At 42.9% G+C, this 19,103-nt stretch overlaps 1 protein-coding gene across 1 annotated transcript in view; it reads left to right on the top strand.

Moving 5' to 3' along the window:
* pemt (phosphatidylethanolamine N-methyltransferase) overlaps positions 1-19,103 on the top strand; it is a 151,442-nt gene that overhangs the window by 22,905 nt on the left and 109,434 nt on the right. Inside the window, exon 3 of the mRNA XM_048552447.2 lies at positions 13,225-13,340. Within this exon, the coding sequence (XP_048408404.2) occupies positions 13,225-13,340 (116 nt within the window). The remainder of the gene's footprint in view (positions 1-13,224; positions 13,341-19,103) is intronic.

Genomic DNA, 19,103 nt, shown 5'->3' with positions numbered 1-19,103 from the left:
GCCTGTTTTTGCATATATGTTATAATAGCAATACAATAAAAAGCCAGGTTCCTTGCTTTTTAATGGTGATGTTGATTAAGGGATAAATATCGTTAGGACATCAGAAGACCTTGTTAAATAATGCCAAGGGATCACATCTCCAGCAGAGGCGCCAAATGAGATTGCAGTATAGCTGTTAAACTGCAGTCTTTTAAGGATCAGCTAGAATCCAAAAACGTTTGACTCGGCAGCAAGAGGTGTAGCATTGATGTCAGTTGATCCTGGAATATGTGCTTCTAAATAAATACTGTTGAATTTCTGGTCAGTTGCTTGACTTTGTTTTATGGAATATGGTGTGGAATTCTGGTTTTTTGGCACTAAGTGTGGAGAGAGATGTAAAAACTTGCAGGACTTCCCTAACACAGATGTTAGGTTTTCCTACGTGTCCATACTCTTCTCAGTTCATTCTATTTTCATACTGTGGTAAAACACCAGCTTTTAGAGGTGGGCAGATAGGAAGTACCCACCCCTGCCAAACACCACCACCACCCTGGCATGAACCATTGGTTGTGCTTTTAAAAAGGCATCCAGCAGCACTTTAATTGCAGCAACATTAGTGGACCTGAACAAATTCACAGGTAAGTGGACAGCTAGAAAGAGGGAAACGTTTTAAAAAAAAATGAGCCTAGAGACAGTTTTTTTTTGTTAATGTGAAGTGCAAGGCTGGTGGATGAAGGGAATGCTGGATAACTAGAGAAATTAAGGCCCTGGTCAAGATAAAAGAGTCATATGGATATGAGTTTGCTCACTGAGCTGGAAGGTTAGTGTTCAGACGTTTTGTCACCATACTAGGTAACATCATCAGTGAGCCTCTGATGAAGCGCTGGTGTTATGTCTTGCTTTCTATTTATCTGGTTAGTTTTCCTTGGGTTGGTGATGTCATTTCCTGTTCTTTTTCTCAGGGGATGGTAGATTGGCTCCAAATCAATGTGTTTGTTGATGGAGTTCCGGTTGGAATGCCATGCTTCTAGGAATTCTCGTGCGTGTCTCTGTTTGGCTTGTCCTAGGATGGATGTGTTGTCCCAATCAAAGTGGTGTCCTTCCTCACCTGTATGTAAGGATACGAGTGATAGTGGGTCATACCCTCTTGGCATCAGGGTAGCCCACAAACCCACCAACACACTAAAACAGCAGCTAATGAACTTAAAAGACCCTATACAGACAACAAATAAAACAAACGCCATCTACAAAATACCTTGCAAAAACTGTGACAAACACTACATTGGACAAACTGGCAGAAAGCTAGCCACCAGGATACATGAACATCAACTAGCCACAAAACGACATGACCTACTATCACTCGTATCCTTACATACAGATGAGGAAGGACACCACTTTGATTGGGACAACACATCCATCCTAGGACAAGCCAAACAGAGACATGCACGAGAATTCCTAGAAGCATGGCATTCCAACCGGAACTCCATCAACAAACACATTGATTTGGAGCCAATCTACCATCCCCTGAGAAAAAGAACAGGAAATGACATCACCAACGCTGGAAATGACATCACCAATCCAAGGAAACCTAACCAGATAAATCGAAAGTGGGACATAACACCAGCGCTTCGTCGGAGGCTCACTGATGATCTTACCTAGTATGGTGATGAAACGTCTGAAAACGAACCTTCCAGCTCAGCGAGCAAACTCACATCCAGAACCTCAACCTGAGCTACAAATCTTCTTAAAACTCGCTAAAAGAGTCATATGTCAGATAGAGACAGCTGGGATCCAGTGAATCTGTACCACAGTACAAGGGCAGCACTCAGGATGGAAAGCAGGAGGTCAAAAAGGGTACTTGAGATAGCTTTGACCAAAAGAGTTAAGGAGAATCGACAAGGATTCTGCAAATACATAAAGGACAAAAGCTTAACTGGGAGAGAGTAAGCCCCCTTAGAGATCAACAAGGCCACCTATGCGATGAGGGAGGTGCCATTGCAACTAACAGGGAGAATTAAACCCAGGGACACCCATCTTGGAGCACTCCAAAGGTACCCTGCACCTCTGCGTTCCCTCTGCCAGGCACCAAAATGCCTTTGTAATTTCAGGTAATGGAGATTGAGATTTCACCTGCACCTATGCAATAAATTATCAGAGGGCCAAATCCTTTACCCCAAAGTCCGTAACAGGATCCCCAACAAATTTACAAAAAGCAAGGTGATCAACATGCTTCTTTGGATTCAGCTGCAGCTGCCAAGGCACATCGAACTTTAGTGTTGGCAAAAAAAGTTTGCAACATTGAACTTGCTTTGCACAGGGGATAACCTTCACGCAGCGCTACATTGGAAACAAATATAGCATTTTGCTGTTTAACATGCATATCATTCAAGTGCAGAGAGCTTATGATGAGGGGGCCAGGAAGTGAAAAAGAGACGCACAGCAAGCAAGCGCATACAGCAGCGAGAACACAAGAAAAAGCAACTTTCTACATATAATGCCATCTAAATTTCAAGTAAATAGGAACAGAAAAATATTTTTTATCTCGTGTTTCTTTCTATTAAATTGGCAGACAGGTTACAACTATTTCAAGTTATTTTTGGGACCAGAAACAGCAGACGGTTCGATGTGTTAAAAAGGGATATTTTTCAGAATCCTCCCCCCCCTCCCCCCATCCCCCTCTCTGATGAAGGGTCAAGGCCCGAAACGTCAGCTTTTGTGCTCCTGAGATGCTGCTTGGCCTGCTGTGTTCATCCAGCCTCACATTTTATTATCTTGGAATCTCCAGCATCTGCAGTTCCCATTATCTCTGATACTATTTTAACCTCACTGCGAAGCCTCTTCCAGGGATGCCTAACCTGAAGAAGTTACCCTCCTCCCTCCGGACCAACCTCAGGGAATCTCTCTCCCATTGCAACTCTCTTGTACTCTCCATCTTCGGTCCGCCTCCCCCTCTCTCCCTATTTATTCCAGTTCCCTCCCCCCATCCCCCTCTCTGATGAAGGGTCTAGGCCCGAAACGTCAGCTTTTGTGCTCCTGAGATGCTGCTTGGCCTGCTGTGTTCATCCAGCCTCACATTTTATTATCTTGGAATCTCCAGCATCTGCAGTTCCCATTATCTCTGATACTATTTTAACCTCACTGCGAAGCCTCTTCCAGGGATGCCTAACCTGAAGAAGTTACCCTCCTCCCTCCGGACCAACCTCAGGGAATCTCTCTCCCATTGCAACTCTCTTGTACTCTCCATCTTCGGTCCGCCTCCCCCTCTCTCCCTATTTATTCCAGTTCCCTCCCCCCATCCCCCTCTCTGATGAAGGGTCTAGGCCCGAAACGTCAGCTTTTGTGCTCCTGAGATGCTGCTTGGCCTGCTGTGTTCATCCAGCCTCACATTTTATTATCTTGGAATCTCCAGCATCTGCAGTTCCCATTATCTCTGATACTATTTTAACCTCACTGCGAAGCCTCTTCCAGGGATGCCTAACCTGAAGAAGTTACCCTCCTCCCTCCGGACCAACCTCAGGGAATCTCTCTCCCATTGCAACTCTCTTGTACTCTCCATCTTCGGTCCGCCTCCCCCTCTCTCCCTATTTATTCCAGTTCCCTCCCCCCATCCCCCTCTCTGATGAAGGGTCTAGGCCCGAAACGTCAGCTTTTGTGCTCCTGAGATGCTGCTTGGCCTGCTGTGTTCATCCAGCCTCACATTTTATTATCATAGCATTTTGCTGAAAGTTTTTTTGAGACCTATGACTTTTGCTTATATTGTAGACTAGCTTAAGGTGTGATGATTATCCCTAAATATGTACAGCAATGTGAAGACCACTAAGGCTCTCAATCTTTGGGAGGAGTAAAACCTCTAGAAAGCAGGAAGTTAAGTTACGTCATTTGGTTTTATCAATGAATTGGCATTGTATACCCCTTTACCTTTCAGTTATAGATAGTTGTCCCTTCCAAATGAAGGTTTGAGGCATTCAGCTGCAATTCCTATTTAAACTTTCAGGGCTCCGTACTAATTGTGGCCAGAAAACTGAGCAGGAGGTTATTGGTGCAAAGGGAGCAAATTCATTTCTAGTCTTGACTAAGTAGAACATTTCAACAACTTGAAATGCCTCAAACAAGAACACCTCTGATCCAGAATTAGCTCATACTTCTGCGGGTTCAGAAATGTTCACTCAAAGCTAATTGACCTGAAATCAGCTTTCCACTATTATCTGACTATTATCCTGGCTTCCTTTTGTCAATCTTTATTCTTTCATGGGAGGTGGGCCTCATAGGCAAGTACAGCATTTGTCACTCGTCCCTAATTACCCTTAATGTGAGTTTCTTCTTAGGCCTTTGAAGATTATGATTCTTCTCTTGCACTACCTGTCCACAGTTGTAGCCCCCTGAGCCTCACATCTGTTTCTGTTGTTGTTCTTCTTCCTCTTTTATTTCTTCTTCTGTCTCAATCTTTGCAAAGCTAAAATAATGGCAGCATTAAATGGAACAAATATGTAGCATTAAAGTACTGATCTGTGAAGACGTATCAGGAATGCAATATATGCCTTCCATTTGGCATTTTAACGTATTCAGTGCAACTTTCAGGCCCTTATCAGATTGCTTATATATTGGGTGAAAATTTGATGTACTGCCATCCTTGCATGGTGAGGTGCATCCTCAACAACCTGTGACTTCCCTTCCCCTCCTGATGCTGCCATTAAAGATATTTGTGGATGGGATCTTTACATTGTTTTCCATGCATATGATAGCACATTGTGACTCTCGTTGCCTTGCATTATCTCCTGCTTTTCAGCCCTACAACCTCAGCATGAACGTCTTTATTGTAATACTTTCATGTTGGTTGTCTTCAACCTTCACATGGTCCTGTCAATGCTGCTGCATGGCGGAATGTAAAATGATCCAACACCATTAGCTCTCCTATGATTCTTCAGTGCCCTTTTTGCCAGAGCGTGATGATAATAAGATGTGGTTGGGACACGACTGTTTGCAGATTTAAGAGCTTATTCACCTTTTATTCTGCAGTGGGTGCTTCTCTGGTATACAAAAGCCCTCAGTGCTCCTGCAAGAGTATTTTACAGGTTCTTTTTCAGTTCCCTTAGTTACATGTGTTTGCAATGTGTAGGAAAGCGTGTAAACAAATAGGGGGCCCTCCAGTTTGCACTGCGCATTCTCCTAGACACTTGCCCAACTCTCTACCATATAACTGTAATTGACCTTGAACCTCTTGCATCCATTGCGTCCTGCTTCACTTCCCAATCCCACCACAAGCTTATCAGCCCTTTCACCATTTCCCTGCACTGTCCTGCTGTAATGCCCGAACCCACTTCAATTCAAATCTTCATACCCAGCTTACCCTTGCACAGCTCCTCATTAAGTTCACCTTCTCTTCATCCTTCCCCAACATCACTCCATTGTGATCCCCACTGTAAATGTGCAGTTCTTATTCATTGTTGACCTAATGGGGTGGCACAGTGGTTAGTACTGCTGCCTTACAGCACCAGGGACCCAGGTTCAATTCCAGCCTCAGGCGACTATCTGTGTGGAGTTTGCACATTCTCCCCGTGTCTGCATGGGTTTCCTCCGGGTGCTCCGGTTTCCACCCACAGTCCAAAGATGTGCAGGGTAGGTGGATTGGCCATGCTAATTTGCCCATAGTGCTCTGGGAGGTGTAGGTTAAGTGGGTTGTAGGATGATGGGTCTGGGTGGGATGCTCCGAGGTTTGGTGTGGACTTTTGGGCCGAAGGGCCTGGTAGGGTTCTGGATTCTAATTGCCTGTCATCATCACTCTCCCATCTCTTGAATTACTGTTTCCTTCTGTTCCCTAGGATCCTTTCAGTGGCACTAAATTCCATTCCCTACTATCCCTTTCCACATAACCCACCTTTTTATTTCACCATTCCAAAGATTGCCGTATGGTTTTACGGGTATAACAAATCCTTACTCTCAAAGTATTTCACCACTTCAACACGCAGTAATCATTGACAGTGATGAGCTTGCTCAGAGTCATCAGGTATAGAGCTGAGAAAGCACAGCAGGCCAGACATCATCCGAGGAGCAGGAATGTCAGTGTTTCGGGCTGAAATCCTTTGTCGGCCAGAAACATTGATTTTCCTGCTCCTCAGATGCTGTCTGACCTGCTGTGCTTTTCCACCACCACATTTATTGACATGAGCTGTATCAGGAATGGTGGGGCTGCCTTCAAGCGATATCATTTTTCCATATTCTAAAATTACTTAAAACAGCACCATTTTGTGGCGACAGATGAAAGCTTTTCACTGTGTTGTAGTTTTACATGACTCTAAATTCAAAATTGTTAATGCTGAAGTATTTTGACACATTCCTGAAAAACACTATGAATAGCTTATATAAGTAAGTTAATTTTTACAATGCTATATTAGAATCATCACAATTATGGTAACTTAAAATTATGTTGAAAGTGCATGTAAAGTAAATGGCCCTGTAGATATGCAGTTGTAAACTATAATAAAGAAAACTGTGGCTTAAGGATAATTTTCCATATTTGCTCCACTCACGAAAAACTCATCCATCTGCTGCTCCTATGAGAAAATCATGGGTATATTTTAATAATCTCCATCTGTGAAATGAATTGATAGAAAATTGTTTTGGTATCAGACCTGCAATTTAAAATCTGAGTTTAAAAAAGCCTCCAGACTCCACAATCTTGGAATGTCAGCCTTCTAGTGCTGTTTAACAGTGTTCTATTTAACTAATTTCTAGTGACTTAAATTCTATCCAATTAGCAAATTTGTGGCTTCAAAGCTTCCAGAAAGCATTATGACGAGTAAAAATGTTGATGGCAGACTGAGTGAAAATCGTCTCCTGGTGAGTGTCAGTCAGTCCTGGATGAGCTTGGAGATCCGAGGAGTTGATCTGTCACGAGTTGCCAGTGTTTTAAAGAGGACTGGAGGCAATTGCTATCGGACAAGCAGTGATTAACAACATGAAAATTGAGTCTAGAGCTAAGAAGAGCATTCTTGTTCAGCAGTAACACACATAAAGAATAACTTTACTTTCCATTGGTTGCTAACTAGCTACAAATACCACAGTCAACTGTTTTGCAAACGGGATTTCAAGCACACATCAGATGTAATCAGGCTTAATGCCTGTTCAGCCATGTCATTGGCTGCCTGTATCATTACCAATAGGGTAGGTAGAGTTCTTCTGGTACAGCTGATTTATTGAATTTGTTTTAAATTCATTAATGTGAAATGGGTGCGACAGACTAAGCCAGCACTTGTAGCCCTTAAGAATGTGATGGTTAATCCAGTTTAAACTCAAAATAGGTGCATTGTAATCACGTTTCTAAATGATAATGGCCTGACAATATTGTATGCTTAAACTGACAATACTGCTGATACATCCTTTCAGGTGATACTACTTTTGCATATCATCCTGTCAAAGATCTGCAAACCTGATGTGATCTTCATCTAAAAACATAGCACTTATACAACTACTTCCTGGAATATTAATCATAGTTCTTCAAGTGAATGTTCTCGTAATGTCAACTGCTTCCCAAGACTGCCAAAATCTCCAGAGAGGAAATCAGCAATAAAGATAGAATGTACATGGGAACAGGCAACATGCCCAGTTTGGCTCAAGCACTTTTACTGTGTCGTTTTAGCTAAAAGAAATTATTTGCAATGTAGCATTTCATATGAAAATTGAGAATTTATTTTAAGCAATTTTCATAAAGTATTGCTTATAGTAAGTGATATGCTAATCTAAAAGGTACAAGCAGTCTCCCTATTTTGCCTCTAATGCCAGCATATTTTTCCTGGCATAAGGAATCAAGACTGTTCAGAATATTCTTGCTGTGGTCTGTATTGTATCTGGTATAATATGAGTAAGACCTCTCCATTTTTACACTCCAGTCCATTTGAAATAAGAGCCAATATTTCATTTGTCTTCACTAGCACCTTCTGAGCTTGTAAACTAAGGAACTCCAATCTCTGATACCTCTCTGCAGTAACTTGCCACAGACGTTCTCCATTTAAGTAATAATCATTTCTTCACTTCTTCCTGCCAAGGACGTAACTCATGTTATACCACATTACATTCCATCAGCTAAGTTTTGCCCATTCACTTAACTGTCTGTGCCCCTCTTTAGACTCTTTGTGTCATCTTCAGCCTTCCCACCTATTTTTGTGTCGTCCACAAACTTGGCTATAGTACATTAATTTTCCTTGTCCAGGTCATTAGTTTATGCTGTAAATAGGGTCCAAAGAAAGTTTCTACCCACCCTAGACACCGTACTCCTCAATAACCCTAAGGAAAATAGAATTCCCCTTCTTGGAGTCTTCCAAGAGTTGGAAAGAATGTCCAGCACTAGAGAGGATCAATCAGAATGGAACAAATCAGGAATTGCAACAATGAGATTCTCCTACACACCAAATGTGCGGAGCACCTGTTGGCCATCACCAACACACTGTTCCACTAAAAAAAAGAGTTCAAGACACCTTAGAGCTACCCATGATCAAGACACTGGCACATGATCGACTATGTCATGATTCAATCCCAAGACCTAATGGATGACCTCATTGCCAAAGCAGTGACCGGTACAAACAACTGCTGGACAGACACGATCAGAAGCAGCTGAATGTGAAGAAATAGTTCAGAAAAAAGCTCACCGCTAAGCAGCTTCAAGAGCCAAGTAAACTAGTGAACCTCCAACAATGTCTTCACCAGTATCTCCAAAACATTCATTTTAAAGGAGTAGAGAAAATCTGGAAAGAGCTGAAGATAGCAGCAATCTCATTGTGAAGAAAGCATTGACTACAAGACCAGGAAACATCAAAACTGGTTCAATGAGAATTAACCACGTTATCTACGACCTCATTGACAAGAAGAAGAAACCTCTCTGCACCTGGCAAAACAACATCACCAGCGAGGCAGAGAGGAAAGCTCATCAAATAGCAGAGACAGAGTTACAAAGAAGAATGCGGGGAATCATAGACCCATGTGGACTGAGAAAGCTACAAGCTACAACTCCTTCCTGACAATCGTGACCACTAGGATTTCTTAAGTACTACCAAAGCCTGTTACATGACACCCCTTTGAGAGATAGGGAAAACCTCAGCCTCTGATGAGAGAATACTCCTAAATCACTATACGACTGTCAACAAGAATACGATTGAGGAAAGCCATCAGCTCTTTGTCAAAGATGATCTTGGACTCCCATCTAGTGTCATAGAGGTTGAAGCATTCTTTGGAGTCATGAAGAATGGCTAAGTTGCCGGAGTAGATGGTATTTCAGCAGAGATTTTAAAATTGAAGCAGAGCAGGGATGCTACCCTTGCCATCATTTTCAAGAAAGGTGATAACATGGACTATGGGAATTATCGAGGAATCTCCCTATTCTCCATTGCTGTGGAGATGACTGCCTGAATGGTCACGAGTTGCCTTCTCCCACTCCTGGAGGAAAATCTTCCTGAATGCCAGTGTGGCTTCTAACCAAGCCATGGAACTATGGACATGACATTCTTGGCAACTTCAAAAGGAATGCCTGGGACACCTCCAACCACTCTACATGGCCTTCGTTAACCTGACCAAGGCTTTAAATTCAGTCAGTTTGAAAGTGCTGTGGAAGACCCTGTCAAAGGCTGGCTGACCAGAGAAATTCAGAAATATCCTCCGGAACAAGATGTCATCAATAGTCCTCACCAACAATAAAATAAAAGAATCCTTTGAAGTCAACATAGGGATCAAGCAGGGATGGGTCATTGCCCAACCTATTCTCCATCTTCATTGCCACCATTCTTCTTCTTGTCAAGAGCAAGCATCTCCGTGGTGTGGACATTGCCTATAGAAGGGACAGAGAACTTTCAGCCTCAACTGGATGAAGTCCAAGAAGGAATTGACACTGACCTCCGTTGTGGAACTTCAGTATGTGGATGACAGTGTCCTCTCTGTTCTTTCAGAAGAGACTGTTCAAGCCTCAGCCCATGCCTTTGCAGAAATTTATCAAAGGATTGGTCCCGGCCTCAACCTTGCACTCAAATCCTTTCATGAACCTGTCCAGGTCATGTTCTGGCCATTAAAATCAATGGAAAAATTCTCCCAAATGTGGAACATTGCCCCCTACCTGAGAAGTTACCTCTCATCTAAGGCTGACAGCAGAGATTCAGCATCGCATCTGTTCTTCGAATGACACCTAAGGATAAGAGTCTTCAACAACTGTGACATCCATGCTGATACCAGGATCCTTGAGTATAAGGCATTCATCCTTCTGAGTGTTCTATATGGCTTCAGAATGTGCACTATGTGGAGATGCCATCTCAAGTCCCTTGAGAATCCTGTCGTTGCTGTTTGAGATAGGACTCCCAAAAGCAAATCTTCACCCAGCTCAAGGAAGGCACTTGAATGAGAGAGGACAAAGGAAGTTTTTCAAAGACCTCTCTAGGGCTTCCCTCAAGAAATGCAAAGTAGTTGCCAACACGTTGGAGACTCTTGTTCAGAAGGATCTGACCTAGAGGATGCGCCTGTATAAAGGGGCGCAGTTGTTCGAAAACACTTAGTAGCAAGAGGACAGTATAGAAAATGAACTAGAGAAAGGAGTGCCAGAGATCTCAAGGTCAAGAATTAATTCAACCTCCAGAAACACCTGCCAAATGTGCGGCCAAACATGTGGTTCTAGAATCAACCATGTAAAACCCACAGAACCCATGAGCAGTGACAGAATTTCTGTTGTCTTTGTTAATGAGTGATTGCTGACAATGACAGCAATGGTTGTAAATAATTATAGCCCCAGCATAGATCTGTGTGACACACCTGTAGTTACAGGTTGTCATTCTGAAATGCCACCCTTATCCCAACTCTACATCTTCTATTAGTTAGCCATTCCTCTCTCCATCTTGATATACACCATGGACTTCTTACTAATTAAGTAGCTTAAGGTCAATTTTTTTTGAGGTGGGAAACAGCTCAGTCTAACATGCTGCCTGAGACTAAACATCTCCCCAAGTAAAGTTTCTGGTGTTTCATATTTTGGCGTAACGAAAGAGGAAGTTTTGGGAATCCTAAATTGCATTAAGATAGACAAGTCCCTAGGACCAGATGGGATCTACCCCAAGTTACTCGGAGAGACAAGGGAGGAAACAACTAGGGCATTGGCAGATATCTGCACATCCTCGTTGACTACAAGTGAAGTTCCAGAGGACTGGGGGTTAGTGAATGTTGTTACGTTGCTTAAGAAAGGAAGCAGGGATAATGCAGGAAACTGTAGGCTGGTGAGCGTGATTTCTGCGGTGGCGAATCTCTTGGAGACGATACTGAGGGACAGGATGTATGCACATTTGGAGGAAAATGGACTAGTTAGTGACAGGCAGCGCAGTTTTGTCTGGGGAAGGTCATACCTCACCAACCTGATTGAATTATTTGAGGAGGTAACAAGGATAATTGCTGAAGGAAGGGCTGTGGGTGTAGCTTATATGGACTTTAGTAAGGCATTTGATAAAGTCCCACCTGGCAGGTTGATACAAAAACTAAAATCACAAGGGATTCAGGGTGGCCTGGCTAGTTGGATAGTAGACAGAGGGTAGTGGAGGAAGGATATTTTTCAGAATGGAGACTGGTAACTAATGGTGTTCCACATGGGCCAATCTTGGGTGCTTTGTTGTTTGTAGTATATATAAATGATCTGGAGGAAAATTTGGGTGGTCCAATAAGCAAGTTTGCTGATGACATGAAGATTGGTGGAGTTGCTGATCATGCCAATGATTACAAAAGGTTCCAGCAGGATATAGATAGATTGGTGACTTGGGCACAGAAATGGCAGATGGAGTTTAATTTAGACAAATGCGAGGTGATGCATTTTGGAAGGTCAAATTTAGGTATGAATTGTACTGTTAATGGCAGAACTGTTGGGAACACTAACATTCAGATGGATCTGGGTGTGCAAGCCCACAGCTCCCTGAAAATGGCAACAAATTTAGCCAAGGTGATTAAGAAGGCATATGGCATGCTTACTTCATTGCCGAGGGAATGGAGTACCAGAGTTGGCAAAACATGTTGCAGCTATATAAAACCCTTGTTAGCCTGCATTTGCAATATTGTGTGCAGTCTTTGCCACCACATTCCAAAGCTTCCACATCCTTCCGTTGGAGCGTACAGAGAAAGTTCACAAGGACATTGGCTGGTCTCCAGGGCATTGACTATGAGGAAAGGTTAAAAAGACTAGGATTGCTTTCACCGGAAAGGTGGCGACTGAGAGGAGACCTGATTGAGGTCTACAAAATTGAGTGGCGTAGATGGGGTGGATAGTCAGGCTTTTTCCCAGGATTGAAGTTTCAATTACAAGGGGACACAGGTTCAAGGTCAGAGGAGGAAAATTTGAGGGAAATGTGCGAGAAAACGTATGCAGAGAGTAGTGGCAGCCTGGAATGCACTACCAGAAGAGGTGGTGGAAGCGGGCAGATTGAAGACGTTTAAGCAACACCTAGATGGGTACATGATTAGGGAGGGAATAAACGATATGGATCGAAAAATGGCAGGTTCGTTTTTAGATTAATTAGAGCATGATGGTCGGCACAGGCTTGGAGGGCTGCAGGGCCTGTTCCTGCGCTGTACTTTTTCATTTGTTCTTCCAGGTCCTCCTTGGAACTTTTAGTGTAGTATCCACGTTTTTGGTTACGGTGGGTCTCCTGTACCTTATACCTTGTAGATAACAACTACCTAGTGTATAGCAGCTACCCAATCTGCTTTGGACTTTTACAAAAATTATTTATCTCCCTGAAGTGCCTGTGCAATAGACATTAGATTAGATTACCTACAGTGTGGAAACAGGCCCTTCGGCCCAACAAGTCCATGCCGCCCCTTGGAGCATCCCACCCAGACCCATCCCCCAATAACCCACACACCCCTGAACACTACGGGTAATTTAGCTTGGCCGGTCCACCTAGCCTGCACATCTTTGGACTGTGGGAGGAAACCGGAGCACCCGGAGGAAACCCACGCAGACATGGGGAGAATGTGCAAACTCCGCACAGATAGTTACCCGAGGCTGGAATTGAACGTGGGTCCCTGGTGCTGTGAGGCTGCAGTGCTAACCACTGAGCCACCGTGCTGCCCGATCACATGAAGAAGTGTAGGAATGTTGAAATTTCTAAAATGTCTATCAGTGAAAACAATTCGTTGCCTTCTCTGGAAACTTGCTGCATGCTGTGGATGTAGAGTGGATGATTTATACTTTATATGCACGTCTGATGTTTTGGCATGTCTGTTTTGATTGCACAGGTAGGGCGGTGGGAACACAGAACAAGATCTCTCACTAAGTTGTTTGGTTCTCCTTTCACTGCGTGTTACTCTGTTGCAGTCATAATTCTCCTTCTGAACTTCTACAGGAGTTACAGGTGAGTCAATATCCATACTTCATGTGCTGACAGATGAAGCAGATGATAACTGGTTGGGATGGGAGATGTACTTTTATAAACAATAACCAAGAAATTTCATTTGACTTTACAAATGCGTTTAATATTAAGCATGCATAAAGTAACAGAGAAGACAGGTATGTTATCACCTGTAACCAAATCAATTTTGGAAAAAATAATTTGCTACGTGGATAGTGATATAAAGTAGTTTATATTCTTGCACATCTCATGTGCAAGCCTAAGATTTGATATTTTAATTTTTGTACTTGGTAACCTTGAGATTTACATGTAAAATTGAGTTTAACTTGTACAGCTAGCTTCATATTTGTGTATCCAGTACTTAATGCTACATAAGTTCTGTACCAGTCAACTCTTGGCACTAAATTGAGCAAAAAATAAATTAATCCAGTTTTCATTTATTCTAATTACTTTGTCAATCTTTGGCTTTTGTGTAGTTCTGCATAGTTCTTGTCAGTGCTAGAAACTGAATGTAATTAAAGATTATTGCTTTGAAAACAGTAATAAGGTTTCCTTTACATCTTTGATTATGACATAATTCTGCACAGTTGAAAAACCTTAAGCAAAGAATTGCTTTCCAGTCTTAAACTGAATGATAATTTGAAGAAGTAGCAGATTGAAGGTAGAGCAGTGGACGTTGTCTGTATGGACTTCTGTAAGGCATTTGACAAGATTCTACATGGTAGACTGGTTAGCACTGCTCGATCACAAGGAATCCAGGGAGAACCACCCCTTTGGGTACAAAATTTGCTTGAAGGTAGAGGACTGAGGGATGGTGGAGGGTAGCTTAACACTTGGAAGTCTGTGACCAGCTATGTGCTGCAAGGATCGGTGTTGGGTTCACGGCTTTTTGTCATTTTATATAAATAATTTGGAAATCAGCATGGGAGATATGTGAAGTGTTGCCAAACAAAGGGACGTTGGGGTACAGGTTCATAGTTCCTTGAAAGTGGAATTGCAGGTAGACTGCGTAGTGAAGAAGGTGTTTGGTATGCTTGCCTTTATTGGTCAATGCATTGCGTATAAGAGTTGGGATGTCATGTTGCGGCTATATGTGGGATATTGGTTAGGCCATTTTTGGAATGCTTAGATCAGTTCTGGGCTCCCTGTGACAGGGGAGGTGTTATTAAACCTGGGAGGATTCAGAAAAGATTTAGTAGGATGTTGCTGGGTTTGGAGCATTTGAGCTGTTGGGAGAACCTGAATAGGCTGGCGCTACTTTCCCTAGAGCACCGGAGGCTGAGGGCCGATCTTCTATAAAGGTTTATAAAATCATGAGGGGGTGTCGTGGATAGGGTGAATAGCCAAGGATTATTTTCCAGCGATGGAGAGTCCAAAACTGGGGAGCACAGGTTTAAGGTGAGAGAGGAAAGATTTAAAAGGGACATAAGGAGCATCTTTTTTTTTCAGCAGAGAATGGTGCGTGTATAGAATGAACTCCAAAGAGGAAATGGTGGAGGCTGGTACAATTACAACAGTTAAAAGGCAACTGGATAGCTACATGAATAGGACACGCTCAGGGATAAGGGCCAAATGGTGGCAAATGGGACAGATTGATTTGGGATATCTGGTCAGCATGGACAAGTTGGACAAAGTGTCTGTTTCTGTGCTGTGCAACTCCGTGACTGTGACTCTAAGCACTGAAATAAAAACTGAATGTAATCCATGACCATTTTAATGTCCTATTATCGTAAAATAATTTTATTGCAGTAGTTGTGAGTGCGATAGATTATACAGTCTTCTTGGAATTTTGCATTTAAATCAAACTTAGATGTAATGGAAGTCTTTTTTTTGTTTTGGTGGGCACACAACCAATTCTGAGGTGAGTGCAGATTTGTAGTATGAAACTATTGACAATGCTACACTGACTTGCAATTTTGACAGAAGAAAATGGTTTCTGCACTCGGAAAGTATGAAGTGAAATTATTGCTGATTAGTGCTGATTACAATATTAAATTTAATATCCTTGAGTTTCCATTGTGAGCTTTGAGAAAAAAGGAAAACCTTTCTACAAATTAATCTTGTTTATTCACCATCCTTATTCTTTTCTTTCCAATTGATAAAGTACAGTTTGTATCAATATATGCATTACATTCAATGGACTGTCTAAAAACTGTACTCTCAGTTGGAAAGAATACATATGGGATGAATAGTGTTTATTTTCTAATGATGCTAACGCATGTGGTCATCAAATCCTAGTGTATAAAGCATTTTCAATATGTTACAACATAAAAAAATTCAAAAACATAAAACTTACTTAGCCCCTTAAAATCTAACTTAGTGCTTGCCTGGGATAAAAACAGAGAAACTCCAGACTGGCAACAACTGTGGAGAGAGAAGCAGAGTTACCTACTGAAGATGTGTCATATTAGACATTTTCCTCCACAGGTCTCTGCCGAGACATACTGAGTTTCTCCAGCACTTTTTTTTGTTTCTATCTCAGATCTCCAGCATCTGTAGTACTTTTGGTTTTATTAATGTTTGACTAAAATGTCTCAAATTCCAGGGAATGCTGTCAGTCCAAAAAAATTTCCCCCTGTCCCTAACTTAGTCAACTGAAACGTTGTTAGTTTTAGTTTCATTTTTGTAAATTGTGTCAATTGTGAAAGCTTGTAGATCACTGAAAATTCATTTCTTTTTGATTTGAAAATTATTCATCTCGGTCGTGATTGTAACACTTACGTGAATAAGATAATAAAATGTGAGGCTGGATGAACACAGCAGGCCAAGCAGCATCTCAGGAGCACAAAAGCTGACGTTTCGGGCCTAGACCCTTCATCAGGGAGGGGGATGGGGAGAGGGAACTGGAATAAATAGGGAGAGAGGGGGAGGCGGACCGAAGATGGAGAGTAAAGAAGATAGGTGGAGAGAGTGTAGGTGGGGAGGTAGGGAGGGGATAGGTCAGTCCAGGGAAGACGGACAGGTCAAGGAGGTGGGATGAGGTTAGTAGGTAGCTGGGGGTGCGGCTTGGGGTGGGAGGAAGGGATGGGTGAGAGGAAGAGCCGGTTAGGGAGGCAGAGACAGGTTGGACTGGTTTTGGGATGCAGTGGGTGGGGGGGAAGAGCTGTGCTCCCCCTCCCATTCTCTTGATGACATGTCCATCATGGGCCTCCTGCACTGCCACAATGATGCCACCCGAAGGTTGCAGGAACAGCAACTCATATTCCGCCTGGGAACCCTGCAGCCGTATGGTATCAATGTGGACTTCACCAGTTCCAAAATCTCCCCTTCCCCTACTGCATCCCTAAACCAGCCCAGTTCATCCCCTCCCCCCACTGCACCACACAACCAGCACAGCTCTTCCCCCCCACCCACTGCATCCCAAAACCAGTCCAACCTGTCTCTGCCTCCCTAACCGGCTCTTCCTCTCACCCATCCCTTCCTCCCACCCCAAGCCGCACCCCCAGCTACCTACTAACCTCATCCCACCTCCTTGACCTGTCCGTCTTCCCTGGACTGACCTATCCCCTCCCTACCTCCCCACCTACACCCTCTCCACCTATCTTCTTTACTCTCCATCTTCGGTCCGCCTCCCCCTCTCTCCCTATTTATTCCAGTTCCCTCCCCCCATCCCCCTCTCTGATGAAGGGTCTAGGCCCGAAACGTCAGCTTTTGTGCTCCTGAGATGCTGCTTGGCCTGCTGTGTTCATCCAGCCTCACATTTTATTATCTTGGAGTCTCCAGCATCTGCAGTTCCCATTATCTCTCACTTACGTGAATAAACTGGTTTTCAGATAAAAGTCCTCAGTTTTCCAATTAGGTTGATTAACATATTGGATCAGTTTGATTACATTCTGTGTCTTTCTAGTTATTACTTGTGCAAAGAAAATCATACTGGTATGAGTAACAGTGAGAGCCCTTAAAGACTCATTATTATACCCAGCCTACTGCTGGAACTAAGTAGAAAAAATAGCATGCAAGTAGAATACAGATTTGGAGGGCATACAGACATCAAGCAACGATGAGTTAATAGTTTAGCACAGCTTCTTTCCTTCTGCTCAAAATAACATGAAAGGCACAATGTTTCTCCATTTGCCACATTGGACAGGTGACCTGTTACTATGAGAATTAATTGTTCTGAATTCTTTTCTATCCCTGATTAGTGGACACATCCCGAAATTAGATGTCTCCAGTTGAGAATGAATTTCTTTTAGTTCACTTGTGAGATATGAGCATCGCTGGCAGGCCAGCCGGCGTTTATTGCTTGTTTTTCTATCCCTGATTAGTGGACACATCCCGAAATTAGATGTCTCCAGTTGAGAATGAATTTCTTTTAGTTCACTCGTGAGATATGAGCATCGCTGGCAGGCCAGCCGGCGTTTATTGCTTGTTCCTAATGCCCTTGAGAAGGTGGTGAGCTGCCTCCTTCAGCCCACCTGATGTGGGTTGACGCACAATGCTTTTCGAGAGGGAATTCCAGGTTTTTGACCCAATGACAGTGAAAGAAGTGTGATATATTTCACTTCAGGTTGGTGAGTGGCTTGGACAAGCACTTGCAGGTAGTGGTGTTCCCAGGTATCTGCTGCGTTTGTCCTCCTAGATGGAAGTGGTCATGGGTATGGAAGGTGCTGTCTGAGAATCTTTGGTGAATTTCTGCAGGGCACCTTATAGATAGTACACGCTGCTGCTACTGAGCGTTGGTAGTGGAGGCATTGGGTATTTATGAATGTGGCACCCATCAGATAGTCTGCTTTGTCCTGGATGGTGTCAAGTTTCACAAGTGTTGCTGGAACAGCACTCATCCAGGCAAGTGGGGAGTATTCCATCGTATTCCTGTAGTTGAAACCTGTGTAATGGCTCTTCATTACTAAAGCCCCATTGCAGAAAAAGGAAATTTTTGTGCATTTATTGGGAATTAGACATAATCATGCATCCTTTTAATTTGAAAGTTGCACTGCTTTATGCATGATTATGCTGTTGAAACATTTGGATGAATGTATGAAATGTGCCAATGTCACAGTGGTTATTAAATACTCAAATGCAGAAACTCGCCTTATATCTCAGTAAATAGTTTCATAATTAATTTGACCATTTGTTGATATCAGCACATGGGCAGAATATTCCCATTTATTTTGGAAGTGTGGGAATGAGCATGTAAGTGACAACTAATAATCTACCTCCATCACCGAGAAAGCTCACTGCATTGCCTGCCAATTTAAATCATTAAGACCTGAAAGCTGATCACAGACAAATTTCTCATCAAACCACAACCCTCTGCCCTGGTGACTTGAGTTTTCAAAAGCTGTTAACCAATTGGCATGTGTTATAGTTGGTTGGATGAGGCTAATCTTTGGTGAATCTAGTGATGAGTAGGTAAGTATTTTGTACAACTTCTTGTGGACGGGTGTTGACAGGGAGAATGGGGTCATGGGATATCAGAGACAAGGAGAGAGGGTTGGCGTTCAGAACCCACTTCCTTACTACCCTCCACCCATGTTTTTGATCACCCTGATTGACGCTAGTACAGGGTAAATAAATCAGGAGTTAAATCTGTGCCTTGAAGATTAGTGTGGGAGGAATGGGCTTCAGATCATTGGGCACGAACATCACCATTGAGGTGGAAGGGAAGTGTTCCAGTTAGGTGATCTTCACTTGGACAATGTTGGTACAATGTCCAGGTGAATTGATTAATTAGAGCTGTATGGAGGGATTTTACCTAATTAGTGGGGAGCTCAAGAGAGGAACACATAGGGCAATTACTCGGATAAGGATATCCACGGAGTGGCA

This window comes from Stegostoma tigrinum, chromosome 23, assembly GCF_030684315.1.
Source record: "Stegostoma tigrinum isolate sSteTig4 chromosome 23, sSteTig4.hap1, whole genome shotgun sequence".
In the NCBI taxonomy this organism is placed as follows: domain Eukaryota; kingdom Metazoa; phylum Chordata; class Chondrichthyes; order Orectolobiformes; family Stegostomatidae; genus Stegostoma; species Stegostoma tigrinum.
Note: the sequence above shows the minus strand (reverse complement) of the source record. Positions and strands in the feature narration are given on the sequence as shown.